At 39.4% G+C, this 16,459-nt stretch overlaps 3 protein-coding genes across 10 annotated transcripts in view; 1 reads left to right on the top strand and 2 right to left on the bottom strand.

Moving 5' to 3' along the window:
• LOC134205075 (tubby-related protein 4) overlaps positions 1-16,459 on the bottom strand; it is a 220,251-nt gene that overhangs the window by 120,118 nt on the left and 83,674 nt on the right. The gene's annotated exons all lie outside the window — the stretch shown is intronic.
• LOC134205923 (uncharacterized) lies at positions 180-15,079 on the top strand. 2 transcript variants are annotated; one of them, XM_062681633.1, is made up of 5 exons: positions 180-285; positions 371-510; positions 574-697; positions 14,347-14,486; positions 14,887-15,079. In XM_062681633.1, the coding sequence occupies exons 1-5, from the start codon at positions 189-191 to the stop codon at positions 15,010-15,012; spliced, it is 627 nt and encodes a 208-aa protein (XP_062537617.1). In that variant the 5' UTR covers positions 180-188; the 3' UTR covers positions 15,013-15,079. The 2 variants fall into 2 exon arrangements, with proteins under 2 accessions (XP_062537617.1, XP_062537621.1); XM_062681637.1 differs by lacking the exons at positions 180-285; positions 371-510; positions 574-697 and adding an exon at positions 13,007-13,122.
• Positions 6,723-7,447, bottom strand: LOC134205915 (uncharacterized). Its single transcript, XM_062681624.1, has 3 exons — positions 7,285-7,447; positions 7,086-7,225; positions 6,723-6,944 (listed from the first exon to the last, which is right to left on the bottom strand). Exons 1-3 carry the CDS (start codon positions 7,379-7,381, stop codon positions 6,813-6,815), a joined length of 369 nt encoding a protein of 122 aa, XP_062537608.1. The 5' UTR covers positions 7,382-7,447; the 3' UTR covers positions 6,723-6,812.

The raw sequence follows: 16,459 nt of genomic DNA, 5'->3' as shown, positions 1-16,459 counted from the left end.
GTTAGCGACAGTGTACTGTTACATAGGTACGATAAATTAGCGCTTAACCCTATCAGAGCTATAAACCTATTTGGTGAATCACACAAGCTTATCTATCACATTACCACATAACCACATATAGACACCGACTGATGAAAAACTTTTTGCAAATTATATTGTCGCAGCACAGTAGTAATAAAGCTTTCACCATGATCAAACGTGAACTCCAAGCTCTTGTTTTATTGACATCTACCGTTGCACTAGCCATCGGTACTTGCAACATAGGTTTTGGGGCTTACCCGCAAAGTAAGTCAGTCTTCAATACATTTGAATTCCCAAACCCCAACAAAAACAAATAGTGTATGATTTCTAATTACATATTCCTTCTAAGCTGGCTCATTGCTACATACCTTGTATGCCCAAAAAGGTCCAGTGTCGGAACCGCAAAACATGTCATTAGTGTTCGATTACCAGGTCAGTCCAGTAGAACGCGTTGAGATAACTTCCGTCAGCATGAATACATCTCTTACGGTAAATAATATACGTGGCACAATGGTATTGGTTGGTTTATTTGAAATGGATTTTGTTTTTCAGGACGGATGCACGTTTTCACATCCCGCAACCCAAAACATTTCTGAAGGGTTCAGTATAAAAGTTTCGAGCCTGTCGCCGGTCTTGGAAATGTCTGGTACTGCCACCGTCTATGGAAAACGCTACGGTAACTGATGACACATTAACGCAATGTAGTATACACGTGTGCACTACACATGTTATCGTACATAATCAAAACGGACACAAGAAATATCCCCATTTAAACACTTGTGGGTGGAATGAGATGCGATTAACATTTTCCCAATTCGCGAGTTGCTACTTATCTACTAATAAATTCGATTTAGTGCAATACAATCTTAATCAGGAAAACATTAGATAGGGAGGTGTAATCTGCCGTGAATCGCAAGTCAGTCCCATCTGATGTATATGGAAGCCATATACAATGGAAGTGACTTGCGAATCACGGCAGTAATCCCTAATTTAAATCCAAACAAGGTGTATTCTTTATGAAATGTTGCAAAATGAAGGTTACTATATTAACGACCACACCGATGTTTTGTGTTTAAAAAGAAATAAAACATGTAACTCAGGCCAATATTTTTACAAACAAAGACTCTATGATTATCCAATAGTCAATAGTTTTCGGCTCTACAGAAGGAAGTTAAACGCCGCTGCAGACAGGAAAAGCGAGCGTGGGTGGACTCTTTGGCCGTCGAATGGGATAAAGCTGCAACAACCGGCGGGACAAGGATAAATCCGAGGATGCCAGTGAAAGGTGCGCCAGATCAGTTACACACCGACATAATATGGTTATCAGCTAAAACGTTGGACTAGCACTTCAAGCAACTTCTACAAGGTTCGACGCCCAACCAACCATCAACATATCAGAATGAGCCGCCAAGAACTCCACGCATAACCTGTGTCAGCTCCGAAGCCCCATCACTGCATGAAGCTGAAGTATATGGTCTCATATCAACTGAGATGCTCAAAGCTGACCCCTTACTATCCACGCAAACGTCCACAAATTCCAGCCAATTGGATGTAAATCATCTTACTGAAGTTCCAGAAAAAGGGGATCTGACATCTGACTGTGTGCGATAACTGGCGGAGCGTCACGTTAAGGGCAAGCCAGAGTAAACGCGACGAGCGATGCGACTCACTTAAAAAAATAACAATCATTATCAACAGGCTGTCAAATTGCTTTGTCGCGTCGCGTCGCATCGCACGTCGCGTTTACTCTGGCTTGCACTTACTGTTGCGTAAGGGGCGACACTTCATGAAAGAGCGGTGGCGAAATATGTAAGCAAGCGCTGTACTATGGACGACTCCATACAAGTCGGTGGCCGAATTTCATGTAATTTCTGCAATAGTTCCAACTTAATTCGAAGAATATAGTCTAAAATATGTGGAATACATGTGTACAGGTCACTATTACTTCTCAGGTCTCCAAACTCTCTGAAAAATAGCCCCTTTAATCTCCATGGAACATATGCCTTTTATCTACGAACATAACATGTACACAGCAGTCTGTTGATGTGTATTTTATTATATCACAGACCTATACTGCGTCTTGCGGAGTCCAAAGTACGTACGATTTCCAGCCACTATGCGCCTCCGAATTTCTCTGCTGGTATCGTTATCGGCGGTCACCAGTGAGCCCAAGTACACGAATTCTTCAACCACCTCGATTTCGTCACCACCGATAGAAACTCGTGGTCGGTGGCTTACATTGACCTCTCTTGAGCCTCTTCCTATCATGTACTTCGTCTTCGACGTGTTGATGACAAGTCCAATCCGTTTAGCTTCGCTTTTCAGTCTGATGTAGGCTTCCTCCATCCTCTCAAAGTTACGTGCCATGATATCAATGTCGTCGGCGAAACCAAATAACTGGACGGACTTATTGAAAATCGTACCACTCGTGTCAATCCCTGCCCTTCGTATTACTCCCTACAAAGCGATGTTGAATAGCAGACACGAAAGATCATCACCTTGCCGTAACCCTCTACGTGTTTCGAAGGGACTCGAGAATGCCCCTGAAACTCGAACTACGCACATCACCCGATCCACCGTCGCCTTGATCAACCGTATCAGTTTATCCGGAAATCCGTTTTCGTGCATTAGCTGCCATAGCTGGTCCCGATTGATTGTATCATATGCGGCTTTGAAGTCGATAAATAGATGATGTGTGGGCACGTTGTATTCGCGGCATTTCTGCAATACCTGACGTATGGCGAACAGCTGGTCTGTGGTAGAGCGTTCACCCATAAATCCCGCCTGGTACTGCCCCACGAACTCTCTTGCAATTGGTGTTAGTCGGCGGCATAAAATTTGGGAGAGTACCTGGTAGGCGGCGTTCAGCAATGTGATTGCGCGGTAGTTGCTACAATCCAGCTTATCGCCCTTGTTGTAGATGGGACACACGACACCTTCCATCCACTCCTGCGGCAGAACCTCATCCTTCCAAACCTTGGTAATCACCCAGTGCAGCGCTCTAGCCAGTGCCTCACCACCGTGTTTAAACAGCTCTCCTGGTAGTTGGTCAACTCCAGGGGCTTTGTTGTTTTTCAGCCGGCCGATCTCCTCCTGGATTTCCTGGAGATTCGGAGCCGGAAGTCGCATGTTCTGCGCGCGTACTCCTCATTCACAAACAGTATGAAAATAAGAGGTCCGAGCACACTCCCTTGTGGCACGCCAGATGGTATTACACATTCTTCGGAGCAATCTGCATTGAATCGCACAAATGCTTTTCAATTTGTCAGGTATAAACGCAGACATTCGGCAATATTATCGGGTAATCCCATGTGTTTAAAATTTTCTATAGCATAGTTCTGCGGAACGACTCAAAACTCACCTTTAAGCAGCATGTTTCCTACGTTGTCAGCAAAGCATCAAAGGTTTTAGGTTTCATCTTCAGGATTGCTAAAGAATTCACGGACATTTACTGTCTAAAGTCGTTGTACTGTTGCCTGACTCGTTCCGTTCTGGAGTACTGCTCGGTCGTCTGGTCTCCACACTATAATAACGGCACCGAAAGAATTGAATCCGTCCAGCGTCGTTTTCTGAGATTCGCATTGCGCAGATTACCGTGGCAAAACCCCTTCCGTCTTCCAAGCTATGAAAGCCGTTGCCGTTTGATTGATCTGGAACCCCTTTCCGCCCGCCGAAGCACAACGAGAGCTATACTGATAGCAGATCTACTACAAGGACCCTTCTCTTCTGGAACAAATTAACTATCACGTGCAACCTCGATCCCTTAGGAATAGTTCGATGTTCAGGGCTCCTATGCATCGAACGAACTACGGTATGTTCGGTGCTATCGACGGTCTTCAAAGACTATTCAACAGAGTTGCACCTCTTTTTGATTTTAACTTGTCCCGTCAACTAATTTGCGAAAGGTTCAGTTTTTTAGGAATAGTTGATAATGATTCTTGACCATATAATGTAATTTCGCATTTTGTAATTAATTATAAGTAAGCATCATTGGGGCCAATACAACCTGTTGATGTATCATATAAACAAATAAACGACATCGAATGCCTTAGAAAAGTCAACGTAGACAGAGTCGACCTGTTTTCTCATTTCTATTTCTTTAATCAGCACATTGATATAACACATGTTTTGTTGTAGTTGATCGATGTTCCATAAAGTCATATTTATTTAACGATATCATATGTTTGGAGCAGATAAACGACTTCGAATTGGCTGATGACGTTGCACTCCTCGCTCAACGGCGCTCTGACATGCAGAGTAAGCTCAACGACCTTGCCGAGCGCTCCTCTTCGGCAGGTTTAGTCATCAACGTAAACAAAACCAAGTCGTTGGATGTAAACACGGTGATCCCTACCAGTTTCACAGTAGCCGGTCAACCAGTGTAGAATGTTGAAAGCTTCCAATATTTTGGTAGCCAAATGGTGTCAGACGGTGATACCAAGATCGACATAGGCACACGGATCAAGAAAGCAAGGGCGGTCTTTGCGAGTTTAAGAAATATCTGGAATAAAACAGGCAGATAAGTGAACGCACCAAAATACGAATTTTCAACTCTAGCAAATCTGTGCTGTTATACGCTAGCGAAGCATTGTGTGTATCAGTGGAGAACACTACGGCTGCAGGCTGTTCATCAACAGATGCCTGCGGTATATAATTCAGACCTGGTGGCATCACAACTGGTTCTCAAACAACGAGCTCCATCGTCGTTGTCACCAGAGGCCGATAGCAACAGAAATTCGGGAATGGAAGTGGGGTAGGGTCGGCCACACTCTACGTAGAGGCGGAAACGAAATCTGTAGACAAGCTTTAGACTGGAACCCAGCGGGACATCGCAGCAGAGGCAGACCCAGAGGCTCATGGCGGCGAAGCCTCAATAAATAAATAAAAGAAGTCGACCGAGATCTAACCTGACAACAGGTTAAAGCGATAGCCGGGCAACGCTCAGGATGGAGATCTTTCAAGTCGGCCCTTTGCACCACCGGAGGTGTACAGGGTCCATAAGTAAGTAAGTATGATACGTACTATAATGTTCTTGTTCCGACGTTTCGCATTTCGGGAGTGATTTGCGATTTGGGCGTAATTTACTTTGTAAACAAACATAGGAAGGCAAATTTCTCCTAAAACAAGCATTTCCCGGGAAAATCACGATATGTATCCGACAGAATGAGGTTTCCTCTATCAGGTAAGGAAATTAGTTTTAGAGAAAAGCACTTGCATTCTTCGGAATCTATGAAACAATGTTTGTTTACAAAATAAGTTACGCCCAAATCGCAAATTGGTCCCGATTTGTATTTGTATTTGTTTCGTTCGTATTTGGGACCGAAACGTCGGAACAAGAACATTATAGTTCGTTTGATACAATAATAAGATTGCTAAGCCAATAAAACAATACGTATTAAACAAAATTCAGTCGAAACTCCACAACATAAGTAAGTATGTTTGGTTGTTCTGTAGAGTAGGTTTTGAACCATAGTTTCCATAATTTTTCCGAGGGAACAAAAGATTGATATTCCACGATAATTATCGACACGATGAAGACTTCCAGCTTTGTTTATATAGGTACTATTCTAGCTGTTTTCCAAATACTTTCCAAATCCTGTCAGGGAGAGACTGATTAAAAAGACAAGCTACTGGGTAAGCTAATGTCGAGGCGCAGTTTTTGAGGAACAATGGTGTAAGACCGTCTACACCAGGCCTTTTGGAAGCGTCTACTTCTGCTAAAACTTTGTGCACATCGACTATGGTAAAAATCAAAACAGGATGTTCAGATCATAGGTCGGTACGTGTTGAAAACATCCAGGTTGAATATTTGGTTGTTCTTCATTGTAAACTTACCGAAAGAAGTCGGCGAAAAGGCTTGCGGCTTCAGCTTTCGTTTCGGCAGTCACTCCGAACTCAACATTGTGGGTATCCTAGGAGTAGCTTTCAAGGATTTTACATACTTCCAGGATGATGATGGGTTTTGCTTTAACTCCTGTAACAACATTCCATATTTCGCAGGTAAGTACTGTCGACTAAAGATCTTGATTTGAAAAAACGTTTTTTTTAACTTGCGCAGCTTGTTTCTCATATGACAAAGTTTAGCAGTCTACCAGGGTTTCAGCTGCCGTTTCTGTTGCCGTATGACGAACACAAGGAATACGGCAGTTCAATATTTCAGAAAGCCGTTCATAAAAGATTGCTGTATTCGCATCGACAGTATTACCAGTAAAATACCAAGACCAGTCGATAGAAGCTATAGCATTATTTAGTGCTTGGAAATCGGCGCGCTTTTAGTCCATCTGAATAATTACATTTTGTTGTTCTGGACTATTCACTATGTTGCTACAACTGTGAGTGGATATGACGACTGTAAGGACGTAGCCGGCGCCGTTTTTAATCTTTGTACACATTTATTTACTGAAACTTGCACAGTGAGAATGTTTGACTTATCCCAGTCAGCCATTCGGTTGATTCATTGTGCTATTTCACTGATTCTGGCCAATCACGGAGTAGCAACCATAGACCATAGTACAGTCAGTCAAAGCTGGTAATAAATTTCTGTAAAATGTAAATTGTAATGATTCAAATATTTACACACAATAGATCAGATCCCAACGTTCAATTGAGAAGCGAGCGATAATCAGGGCGTGTTAATTTTTTTTCGAACGCAGTAATTGTTCAAAGTACCAATGTGTGAGTTAACGAAGAAGAAAACTGAGCAAGTTATTTTATGTGTTTAATAATCAAGAGACGTTTGTCAAAAGTAGGATCGAAGTTCCTTCATGAAAGTGATTATGCTATGATTTACACTAATCGCTATTACGGATCCCATACACAGTAGCAGTTGCTTGCAGCTCCTTCACTCGTTCTCGGGCGGTAACTATCACAATGAATCCTTCCGGTAAGTTTGGATACGTCGGATTTGCGAATGCACCGCCATTCTACGAAATGGAAAACATAAGTTATATTGTCCTTAATCAACTTAAATTAATCAATATTTCCTTTACACGTAATAAACAGTAAATATATTAGTCCACACTATGTACTATTGCTATAAACTTAAAAGGAACAAAAATAATTACCGATAGAGATGCAGTGATGTTGACATAAGTTATTTCGACATTGTCCACTGGACTTACAATGTAATCAAACTTTAGTTCCATATATTCCGGTTCCTCAACGGGGCCCTTTTTGGCATGTATGATATGTAGCTGAGAACCAGCTGAAACGTAAAATGATTTGGCGAATGGCAATAATAAACTATGTTTCAAGATAACTTACTTGGAGGATAGTTTCCAATCCCAAAACTATAGATATCTCCGAGAACCAGTGATATGATTGCCCCAAAAAGGACAGTCCATCGCAACTGAAGCTCCATCTCAAAATATGGGATGGTTACTCGAGCAATAATGCATACGAGTTCTTTATCGTTAATTGATAACAAATCGTGAAATGGGCGCTATAAGAAGTCTATTAGGCTTAGTACATGTGTAATCCAACAGATTAGTTACGTACTTCGTAATATGAATCACACATATGTGTTATACGTTTGAAATTGCGTAAAGAGGTCTGAGTTAAAATTTCTGGATCTCAGATTGTATGTGAGTGTGTGCACCAGCAATAATGGTTATGATCAAATGAAAATCTTGTCAAAAATTATTTTAAGAAAAAACAAGAAAAACCCAAAAATATAAAGTTCAAAAAAGTTGAATAAATTAAAGTGCATGACTTTACTTGAGCGAAAATCTAACCCCCATGAAAATATCCAGTAGCTGATCCGATCCAATCGTATCTTCGAAAACAAATGTGAGAAAACTTCTTTGAATTAATGAATCAATGTCTCCAGAAGTCACAAAATCCTAAAACGAAATTCTGGAGGAGAAGGACGCAGCGCGGGCGGTCGCGCTGCAGCAAAGTACCCGGCAGAACGTGGAACATTATAGACGGAAGCGGAGACAGCAGACCTGCCGCCTGGAAGAAGCGGAGTGCGAGGAGATGGAACAGCTATGCCGCGAGCCGATATGTGCCAGGATAAGGTTGGGAGCATCTTGACGGACGAACACTAGCCATAACGAAAGGTGGAAGCAGCACTATGAGGAACATTTGAATGGCGCTTAGAGTACAGGCAGTGAAAGTCAAGGCAGTGGAGGAGATGATTACGTCAGTTCAACGGACGATGCAAGCCAACCAGCCCCCACCTTGAGGGAAGTTAAGAATGCCATCCAACAGCTAAAGACCAATAAAGCAGCTGATAAGGATGGTATCGGAGCTGAGCCCCTCAAGATGGGCCCGGAAAAGCTGGCCACTTGCCTGCACAGACGGCCGCTCGACAACGGACCAGATCTTTACTGTACGGCAAATCCTTCAAAAATGCCGTGAATACCAGGTCCCAACGCACCATCTGTTCGTTGATTTCAAGGCGGCATACGACAGTATAGACCGCGTAGAGCTATGGGAAGCTTACCAGACTGATCAAAGCAACGGTGGATGGTGTGCAAAACTGTGTGAAGATTTCGGGTGAACACTCCAGTTCGTTCGAATCGCGCCGGGGACTGAGACAAGATGGACTTTCGTGCCTGTTGTTCAACATTGCGCTGGAAGGTGTCATGCGGAGAGCCGAGTGTAACAGCCGGGGTACGATTTTCAAGGTTGCAAAAGTGGCAGAACTGTACACCCGCCTGAAACGTGATACAACAAAAGTTGGACTGGTGGTGAATGCGTCAAAGACAAAGTGCATGCTTGTGGGCGGAACCGAGCGCGACAGGGCCGCCTGGGAAGCAGTGTTACGATAGACGGGGATACCTTCGAGATGGTCGAGGAATTCGTCTACCTCGGATCCTTGCTAACGGCTGATAACAATGTTAATCGTGAAATACGAAGGCGCATCATCTGTGGAAGTCGGCCCTACTACGGGCTCCAGAAGAAACCGCGGTCAAAAAAAATCGCCACCGCACCAAATGTGTCATGTACAAGACGCTAATAAGACCGGTTGTCCTCTACGGACATGAAACATGGACAATGCTCGAGGAGGACTCGGAGTATTCGAGTTAGGCGGGTGCTTAGGACCATCTTTTGCGGTGTGCAAGAAGACGGTGTGTGGCGGCGAAGAATGAACCACGAGCTCGCCCAGCTCTACGGCGAACCCAGTATCCAGAAGGTAGCTAATGCCGGAAGGGTACGATGGGCAGGACATGTTGCAATAATGCCGGACAGCAACCCTACAAAGATGGTGTTCGCTTCCGATCCGGCAAGTACGAGACGGCGTGGAGCGCAGCGAGTGAGATGGGCAGACCAGGTGCAAACCGACTTGGCGAGCGTGGGGCGTATTCGAGGATGGAGATATGCGGCCTCGAACCGTGTATTGTGGCGTCAAATTGTTGATTCAGTGTTATCTGTTTAGATGTAGACTAAATAAATGAAATGAATATCTCTTTCAATAGGACGTGTTTGCAGAAGAGATAATGCTTTCTTCAAATGAACGTGTTTGCCCGGTATAAGGCGAATAGAGGAGATGCCTTCTTCAAATGAACGCGTCTGCCCGGTATAAGGAGAACAGAGGAGATGATGCCTTCTTTAAATGTACGTGTTTGCTTGTGTTTGTGTAGTTGACCTTTTTAATCGTCAAATCTAAAACACATGCAAGTTGGCGGCCATAACCGCTCGGAGAAAATTGGATACTTAGTTCTATACTGCGTTGAAACAATTCCAGGTGAAGGGCAAACTATTGTTGATTCATATGAATTCTGAATAAACTTTTATTGAGTAACACGTTTTTCGCTGAAATGAAGTATAAACTTGAAATAGGGACTTATTCGGGGTACTGGCTCATTAGGGGTAGTGTCCCATTCGGGGTAGTGACTAATCCGGGGTAATGGCATTCGGGGTAGTGGCCTTCGGGGTAATGGCATTATGGGTAATAGAATTATGGCTAGTGTCATAGAGTCGTGGTGATCGGAAGGTGGAAAAGGCAGAGCGTTAATGAATAAAGCTTCCAATGAATGATTAAATTGGTAATTATTAAATCATTTAACTCTATGATTAACGATTATGATTGATGATTTATTCGTTTTTGACAATGATTAAAGAATAAAATTTTTTTTTACGTTGATTAACGATTACGATTAATGAATAAAACGTTTGAAGTATGATTAACGATTACCGATCGTGATTAAATGTTGACAGAATATATGTTTGATTAATGATTAACGATCGATATGATCAATGAATAGTGATAATGAATAATCAAATTGAATGATTTGCATAGTGATCAATAGTCAAGAAACCTTTCTTTCAAATTGGGTTATTGAAAGGTATAACATTATATGATTATGATTAAAGATTAATGAATAAAAGTAATGTATGCAATGATTCAAATTGATGATTAATGATTAAACTCAAAACAATTATGAATATGATTAGTGATTAATGATTGAATGTAAAATTATATGATTGACGATTAGTGACTAATGATTAATTTTTTTTTTGGCCACCTTGATTATGATTAATGAATAATGATTAAATAACCCATTATTCATTAATCATGATTAAATCTATGATTAATCATTAATGCTCTGGGAAAATGTACTTCGAGGAACACCTAAATGACGCTGAAAGTACAGGCAGTGAAGGTCAATGCATCGGAGGAAATGACTACATAGTAAACTCAGATTACTGGGTTCGGTAAAATTAAAAAAGCTGAGCGCTCGGCAATGACCCGGTATTGTCGGCGTAGCACTAACTTAGAAGTCGGGACTTCCGAACCGAACTTTCTTCCGAAGTTTGATCTGTCAAAATAAATGATGCGTTGTTTAGCGCATCTTTAGGCGAATCCTGCGCACTACTTCCAAAGTTGGGTTATTTCCCTGTATCTGGAGAAAAACCCAACTGCGATATAAAAAGCGTTCTAAGTTTATTCCGGATAGACAATATTTCTATGTTTACCGAATGCTCAGCAAACAAAAAAGAAAAATAACTGTCAAAAATTGCAGTTTGTTCGTTAACAAATAGATGGCGTCGTGTTCAATAGTTTCATTATTGGATACGTCAATAGAATTGCAGGACATCGATAAAAAGTTTACAACGTTTTCGATAAAACTTTATTTGTTTTACTGATTAAATAAAAGCTGGAAAAGAATATAAAAATGAAAGACAAAGAATGCTTTGAAATGTTTAATTATTTATGAATTATGTTTTGCTTACTAGTAAAAGATAACTTTCGATTAATGCTCGGACCAGAGCATTAGTGATTAATCATAGATTTAATCATGATTAATGAATAATAGGTTATTTAATCACTATTCATTAATCATAATCATTCAAAAAATACGATTTATTCATTAATCACTAATCGTTAATCATTCATTTTTACATTTAATCATTAATCACTAATCATATTCATGATTGCTTTGAGTTTATTCATTAATCATCAATTTCAATCGTTGCATACATTGATTTTATTCATTAATCTTTAATCTTAATCATACAATTTATATACCTTTTAATAACACAATTTGGTAGAAAGGTTACTTGATTATTGATCACAATGAAAATCATTTAATTTGATTATTCATAATCATTATTCATTAATCGATCGTTAATCATTAATCATACACATATTGTGTCAACATTTAATCACGATCGGTAATCGTTAATCATACTCCAAACGTTTTATTCATTAATCATAATCGTTAATCATTGTCAAAAATTAATTAAATCGTTGATCATAATCATTAATCATTGTCAAAAATGAATAAATCATTAATCATAATCTTTAATCATAGAGTTGAATAATTTAATCATAACAAATTTAATCATTCATTAGAAGCTTTATTCATTAACGCTCTGGCTCGGACAGCAGTAAGTTACTACTGTCCGAGCATTAATCGAAAGTCATCTTTTATGTATTTGAAAGTTTTATTATATTTTGTTGCCTTATCTTCGGCATGTTCTTATATGAGCGACAGAGCCTTTTTGCTCCATCCTGCGATCAGTTTCATAGATTATAAATTTCTCAACTGCCGTCCTAAGTATAGTTACCTCATGTTCTCCTATAATACCTTTCTTGCTGTGCTGGCGGTCACCAAAGGCATTGGTCAGTGGATTTAACAAATAGCCTTGTAGTCTAGTAAAGTATTCATTCGTTTGCAAAATAAGAGCATCACCGTAAAAACAATATTGCCTGATTTTCTCAATATTGCACGCGGCGTATTTGATTCTGATGAGTGAATAACATTGCGATGTATCGTTTGGCGCAGCCGCGCAGTATATCACATCATAGGAATATGACAATAAAGGAACACTATATGCTTAGCACGACATACATACAATATAAGAACTAATAATTTCTAAGCTCAAACATTGTTTTTTTCTTCCTCATATTAGCATTACATTCCCCACTTAGTGTTCATTAAGCACTTCCACAGATATTAACTGTGAGGTTTCTAAGCCAAGTTACCATTTATGCATTTGTATATCATGAGGCTAACACGATGATACTTTTGTGCCCAGGGAAGTCGAGAAAATTTCCAAACCGAAAATTTCCTAGACCGAACCGGGAATCGAAGTAACATAGCATCGACATGGATAACAGGCTGAATAGACACATATTTGCAAAAAGTAAACGATAAACTTCAGTCCGAAAAGTTTTAAAATTATGAAGATAGATTTCAAATCTCATTTCAATTTATTTCTAAAGATGTATATTTTTGTTTGATTCCATCCAATAGAAATAATTGAATAGTATTTCATAAAACGTTTGCTGAGAGCAACAAAACCTGTTGACCTATTATTAGTATGGCAAATTCAACAGTGAAATATCTTCTACTAAAAAATCTTTGTTCACATTAAACCTTATCAAAAAGCCATTTTTTTTAGTCAGGAATATATTCGTCACCAGTGTTGCATCTTATCTTAACAGCAATCTTATCATTACCGGTTGAAATAAGATAGCTATGAATATAACGAGACATCCAATGACGGGACATGTCAGTCATTCATAATTTTGGAAACCATCACAATTGTTTACTATGAAGATTCAGTTTTGTATGCTGCTTGTAGCAGTTGGCATAACGCTGGTTATGTCGTCGGCCTGTAACATTGGACTCGGAGTTCGTGAGACAGGTAAGTTTGTAACCATGGCGATAGAGAGAGTACCATTAGGCCAATAAAACTCTTCCTTAAGCTATCAGTACACTCTTCATCGTGATGACAAATGTTTGTCAAGTCTACCTAATGTCCATGTCGATATCTAATCAATGTGATAGATGTCTGGATGAACTTAACAAATATTTGTCATTATTACAAAGAGTGGACTACGGACTTTGCTCAATGTTATGTCACTCAATGTGTTCTCCAACTCAATGTAAAACCAGTAGAAGCATACGTACTAGAACGCTAGTGGTGGTCAATAAACTGTATTTTTCCAAATGTTTCAATAAGCTGAACATGACTATTTATGATGCACTTTGTTGTAGGGAATGTTTCATTTTATAAGCAACATTAGTTTGACATTTATAAAACAGGTACTTCGGCTGCTAGGCCAAATCAAACATACAGGAACAGGAGCGACACCAAGGATGTTAACGATCATTCAGTACTTTGCGTTGGATCATTTAGTAGTTTGTCAATAACACATTCCAGAAGCTGAATTTCAAAATATGTTGTATGGTGGACTTCTAGTGCGAAGGTTTTTCTACAACTCTGCCTAATGGTTCGTTGTTTGAATTCCACTAGTACGGAGTTATAGTTATAGTTTCAGTAACTTCGACTAAATGATAACAAAATTCCAATCATTTAGTTTAAGTTACTGTAACTAGCGCTCTAACTCCGTTATTTGTTGAATTCTAATAACGAACCATTAGGCAAAGTTGTAGAAAAACATTCGAACTAGAAGTCCACCATACAACATATTTTGAAATTCATCTTCTGGAATGTGTTATTGAGAAACTACTAAATGATCGAACGCAAATTACTGAATGACCGTTAACATCCTTGAGCGACACTAGCAATCTTATACTTATGAACCACCTGGTTACTCTAATTGATTTCTTCAAACTTATTTGACAAAATACCTCTCTAACTAGATATTCCCAGTAGATGCTTCTACTAGACTGCCCACAATCGCATATTTGTCCCAAAGGGATAGGAAACCCTGCAAAGATGGGACTGATATGCAATCATCCCAAGTAACATTTTAAGTTTTATAACGCTCTTGAAGACCATAATTTACTCTACAAGAGTGTGATAAAACCAGTATAAAACCAAAATGTTACTAGGGATAGGCAGTATATTCCCTCTCTTCTCACTATTTGAATAATATTAACTCAATATTACGCTGTTATTTAGGTGATTTCCAGGTACACACGCTTTACGCCACGAGTGGTCCTGTTCCTGAGGCACAAAACATGTCATTGATATTTGACTATCAAGTTAGTCCAGTAGACACTCTTCAAGTGACACACGTCTCGCTATCCACTTCTTTACAGGTAAGAAACACGCTAAAAATGAACTACTCAAAATTGAGTCGAATCCGACTCATTTTCATTAAAAACGGGACAACTCAAAATTTGAGTAAAAGATACTACTTCAATAAAATGATGATTGCACTTAAACTAGGAGTCTGTTTGTCGTAAAATGCACTTAGATAGATAGATAAACTTGATTCGCATCTGGCGTATTAAAAATTGATGGAAGGCCAAGCTTAACTTTCGCGAAATCATCATTTTATTGAAGTAGTATCTTTTACTCAAATTTTGAGTTGTCCCGTTTTTAATGAAAATGAGTCGGATTCGACTCAATTTTGAGTAGTTCATTTTTAGCGTGAAGACGCTCATAGACATGTTTTAAACAGTTTCTCATGCATTGTATTTCTTTCTCATTTTATAGTCGGGTTGTGAGACCAGTTTTCCAACTACAGCAATAACAAACGGGTTTAGAATTACTGTTACAACGCAGCAACCTGTTACTTCATTCTATGGAACAGCAACTGTTTTCGGGATCCGAAGAGGATAGGTAAATGTGTGATTTTTACATGCAACAAAAACTAATTCAACAAATAAAATAATCACCCTTGAAATAATTTCTTTTTTGTTGGTATAGATATTGGGAAAATCTTTGTCCAGGATCTATGTACTTATATTAATTTTCAATATATCACAGCTAGGCGTAACACGTTATTCTTTCGAGTGTAAATCCTTGTTAAGGAGTAGCACGAGCGACAACAAACCATGTGGAAGGTGGCAGGGATCAGCTGAAGGTGTTTTCTGAACTTCTATGTATGTATGCATGTAGTAAGCCACCATCCTGGGGTGACATTGCGCATCTCGAATCGAATCACTCGATTCGTACGTTTTTGCATTCGTTTCGAAAAAATTGCGGCATTATGTGTTTCGTTCGACTTCATTCAGTCGCAGTACAAGATTTCGAATGGTGCTGTACTAGTTCAATCGAGTATGTTCTGTCAAACGAAATGTAAACAGAGAGAATAAGAGATAGGTATCTCCGTGTTTAGTATGCCGCCCGCTGGAGAGATAACCTTCAGCGCATGGCGAATGTGAGTAAACAGAGAGAATAAGAGTAATTTCATATGCGTGTAGCATGTTGCCTGTTGGAAAGGCATCCTTCAGGGCATGAATTGGCAGTTAATTTATAAACAAGCAAATTGTGCTCAATGGCTATAAAAAGCAATGTTATTTATTGAGCAGTTGCAAATTGTTTTGTGAATTGAGATATTGTTACGACACAAATTATAAAGTTTTATGTTTATTCGAGTTTATGCCACAGATCCTATGTTGAGTTAAATAATTCAAAGCTAAATGATTCGATAATAAATTTCTTCGATGTTTTCATGTGTTTTAGTTAAATGCACTTGGGTCATCTCTTGCGCGTTTTTTTTTTGTTTTATTTAACTCAACTATTTTTACGTAGATTTTGGGATAATTAGAGATTACATATTGTCTGGAAACTTTAAAAGTAGGTACAGTATCCCCCCGCTAATCCGACAACTCGTTATTCCGGATCTCGCTAATTCGAAATTTTCCCATTTTATCAACACCCATTTAAACACATTATGCTGTCAGTTTTTAAATTTGTGCTGTGATTTTGTTTTGGTTCATTTGTATGGATTTGACAGTCGGATTAACGAGAGAAACCTTGGCCATACATTTGTCGGATCAGCGGGGGTACTAATGACATGCTTTCCTTCAAGATACAATAATGAAACATTTATTCTCTTCCCGTAGAGAAATAATCTTATATATAAAAATGAAATGGTCTGTGTTCGTATCCGCATAACTCGAAAACGGCTGGATGGATTTTTTTCATTTCTTCAGCAGAAACATTCGTTATAGTTTTCGACGGGTTTATATGATATTTCCTAATGGGAAAATTACGAGTAAAGTTGAGCAAACCGTGAATACCTAAAATTGTGGTTCCTATGGGAATTTTGCATGGGCAGTTG

Source organism: Armigeres subalbatus, chromosome 1 (assembly GCF_024139115.2).
Source record: "Armigeres subalbatus isolate Guangzhou_Male chromosome 1, GZ_Asu_2, whole genome shotgun sequence".
NCBI classification, from domain to species: Eukaryota; Metazoa; Arthropoda; class Insecta; order Diptera; family Culicidae; genus Armigeres; species Armigeres subalbatus.
Note: the sequence above shows the minus strand (reverse complement) of the source record. Positions and strands in the feature narration are given on the sequence as shown.

What these genes read in the sequence shown, in the direction of transcription:
- LOC134205915 (XM_062681624.1), bottom strand. Translation starts at nt 7,381, where the DNA reads ATGGAGCTTCAGTTGCGATGGACTGTCCTTTTTGGGGCAATCATATCA. An exon ending in GATTGGAAACTATCCTCCAA is followed by an intron (nt 7,226 to 7,284) that starts GTAAGTTATCTT and finishes TTTACGTTTCAG; the next exon opens with CTGGTTCTCAGCTACATATC. An exon ending in ACATCACTGCATCTCTATCG is followed by an intron (nt 6,945 to 7,085) that starts GTAATTATTTTT and finishes TCCATTTCGTAG; the next exon opens with AATGGCGGTGCATTCGCAAA.
- LOC134205923 (XM_062681633.1), top strand. Translation starts at nt 189, where the DNA reads ATGATCAAACGTGAACTCCAAGCTCTTGTTTTATTGACATCTACCGTT. An exon ending in TTTTGGGGCTTACCCGCAAA is followed by an intron (nt 286 to 370) that starts GTAAGTCAGTCT and finishes ATTCCTTCTAAG; the next exon opens with CTGGCTCATTGCTACATACC. An exon ending in CGCTATCCACTTCTTTACAG is followed by an intron (nt 14,487 to 14,886) that starts GTAAGAAACACG and finishes CTCATTTTATAG; the next exon opens with TCGGGTTGTGAGACCAGTTT.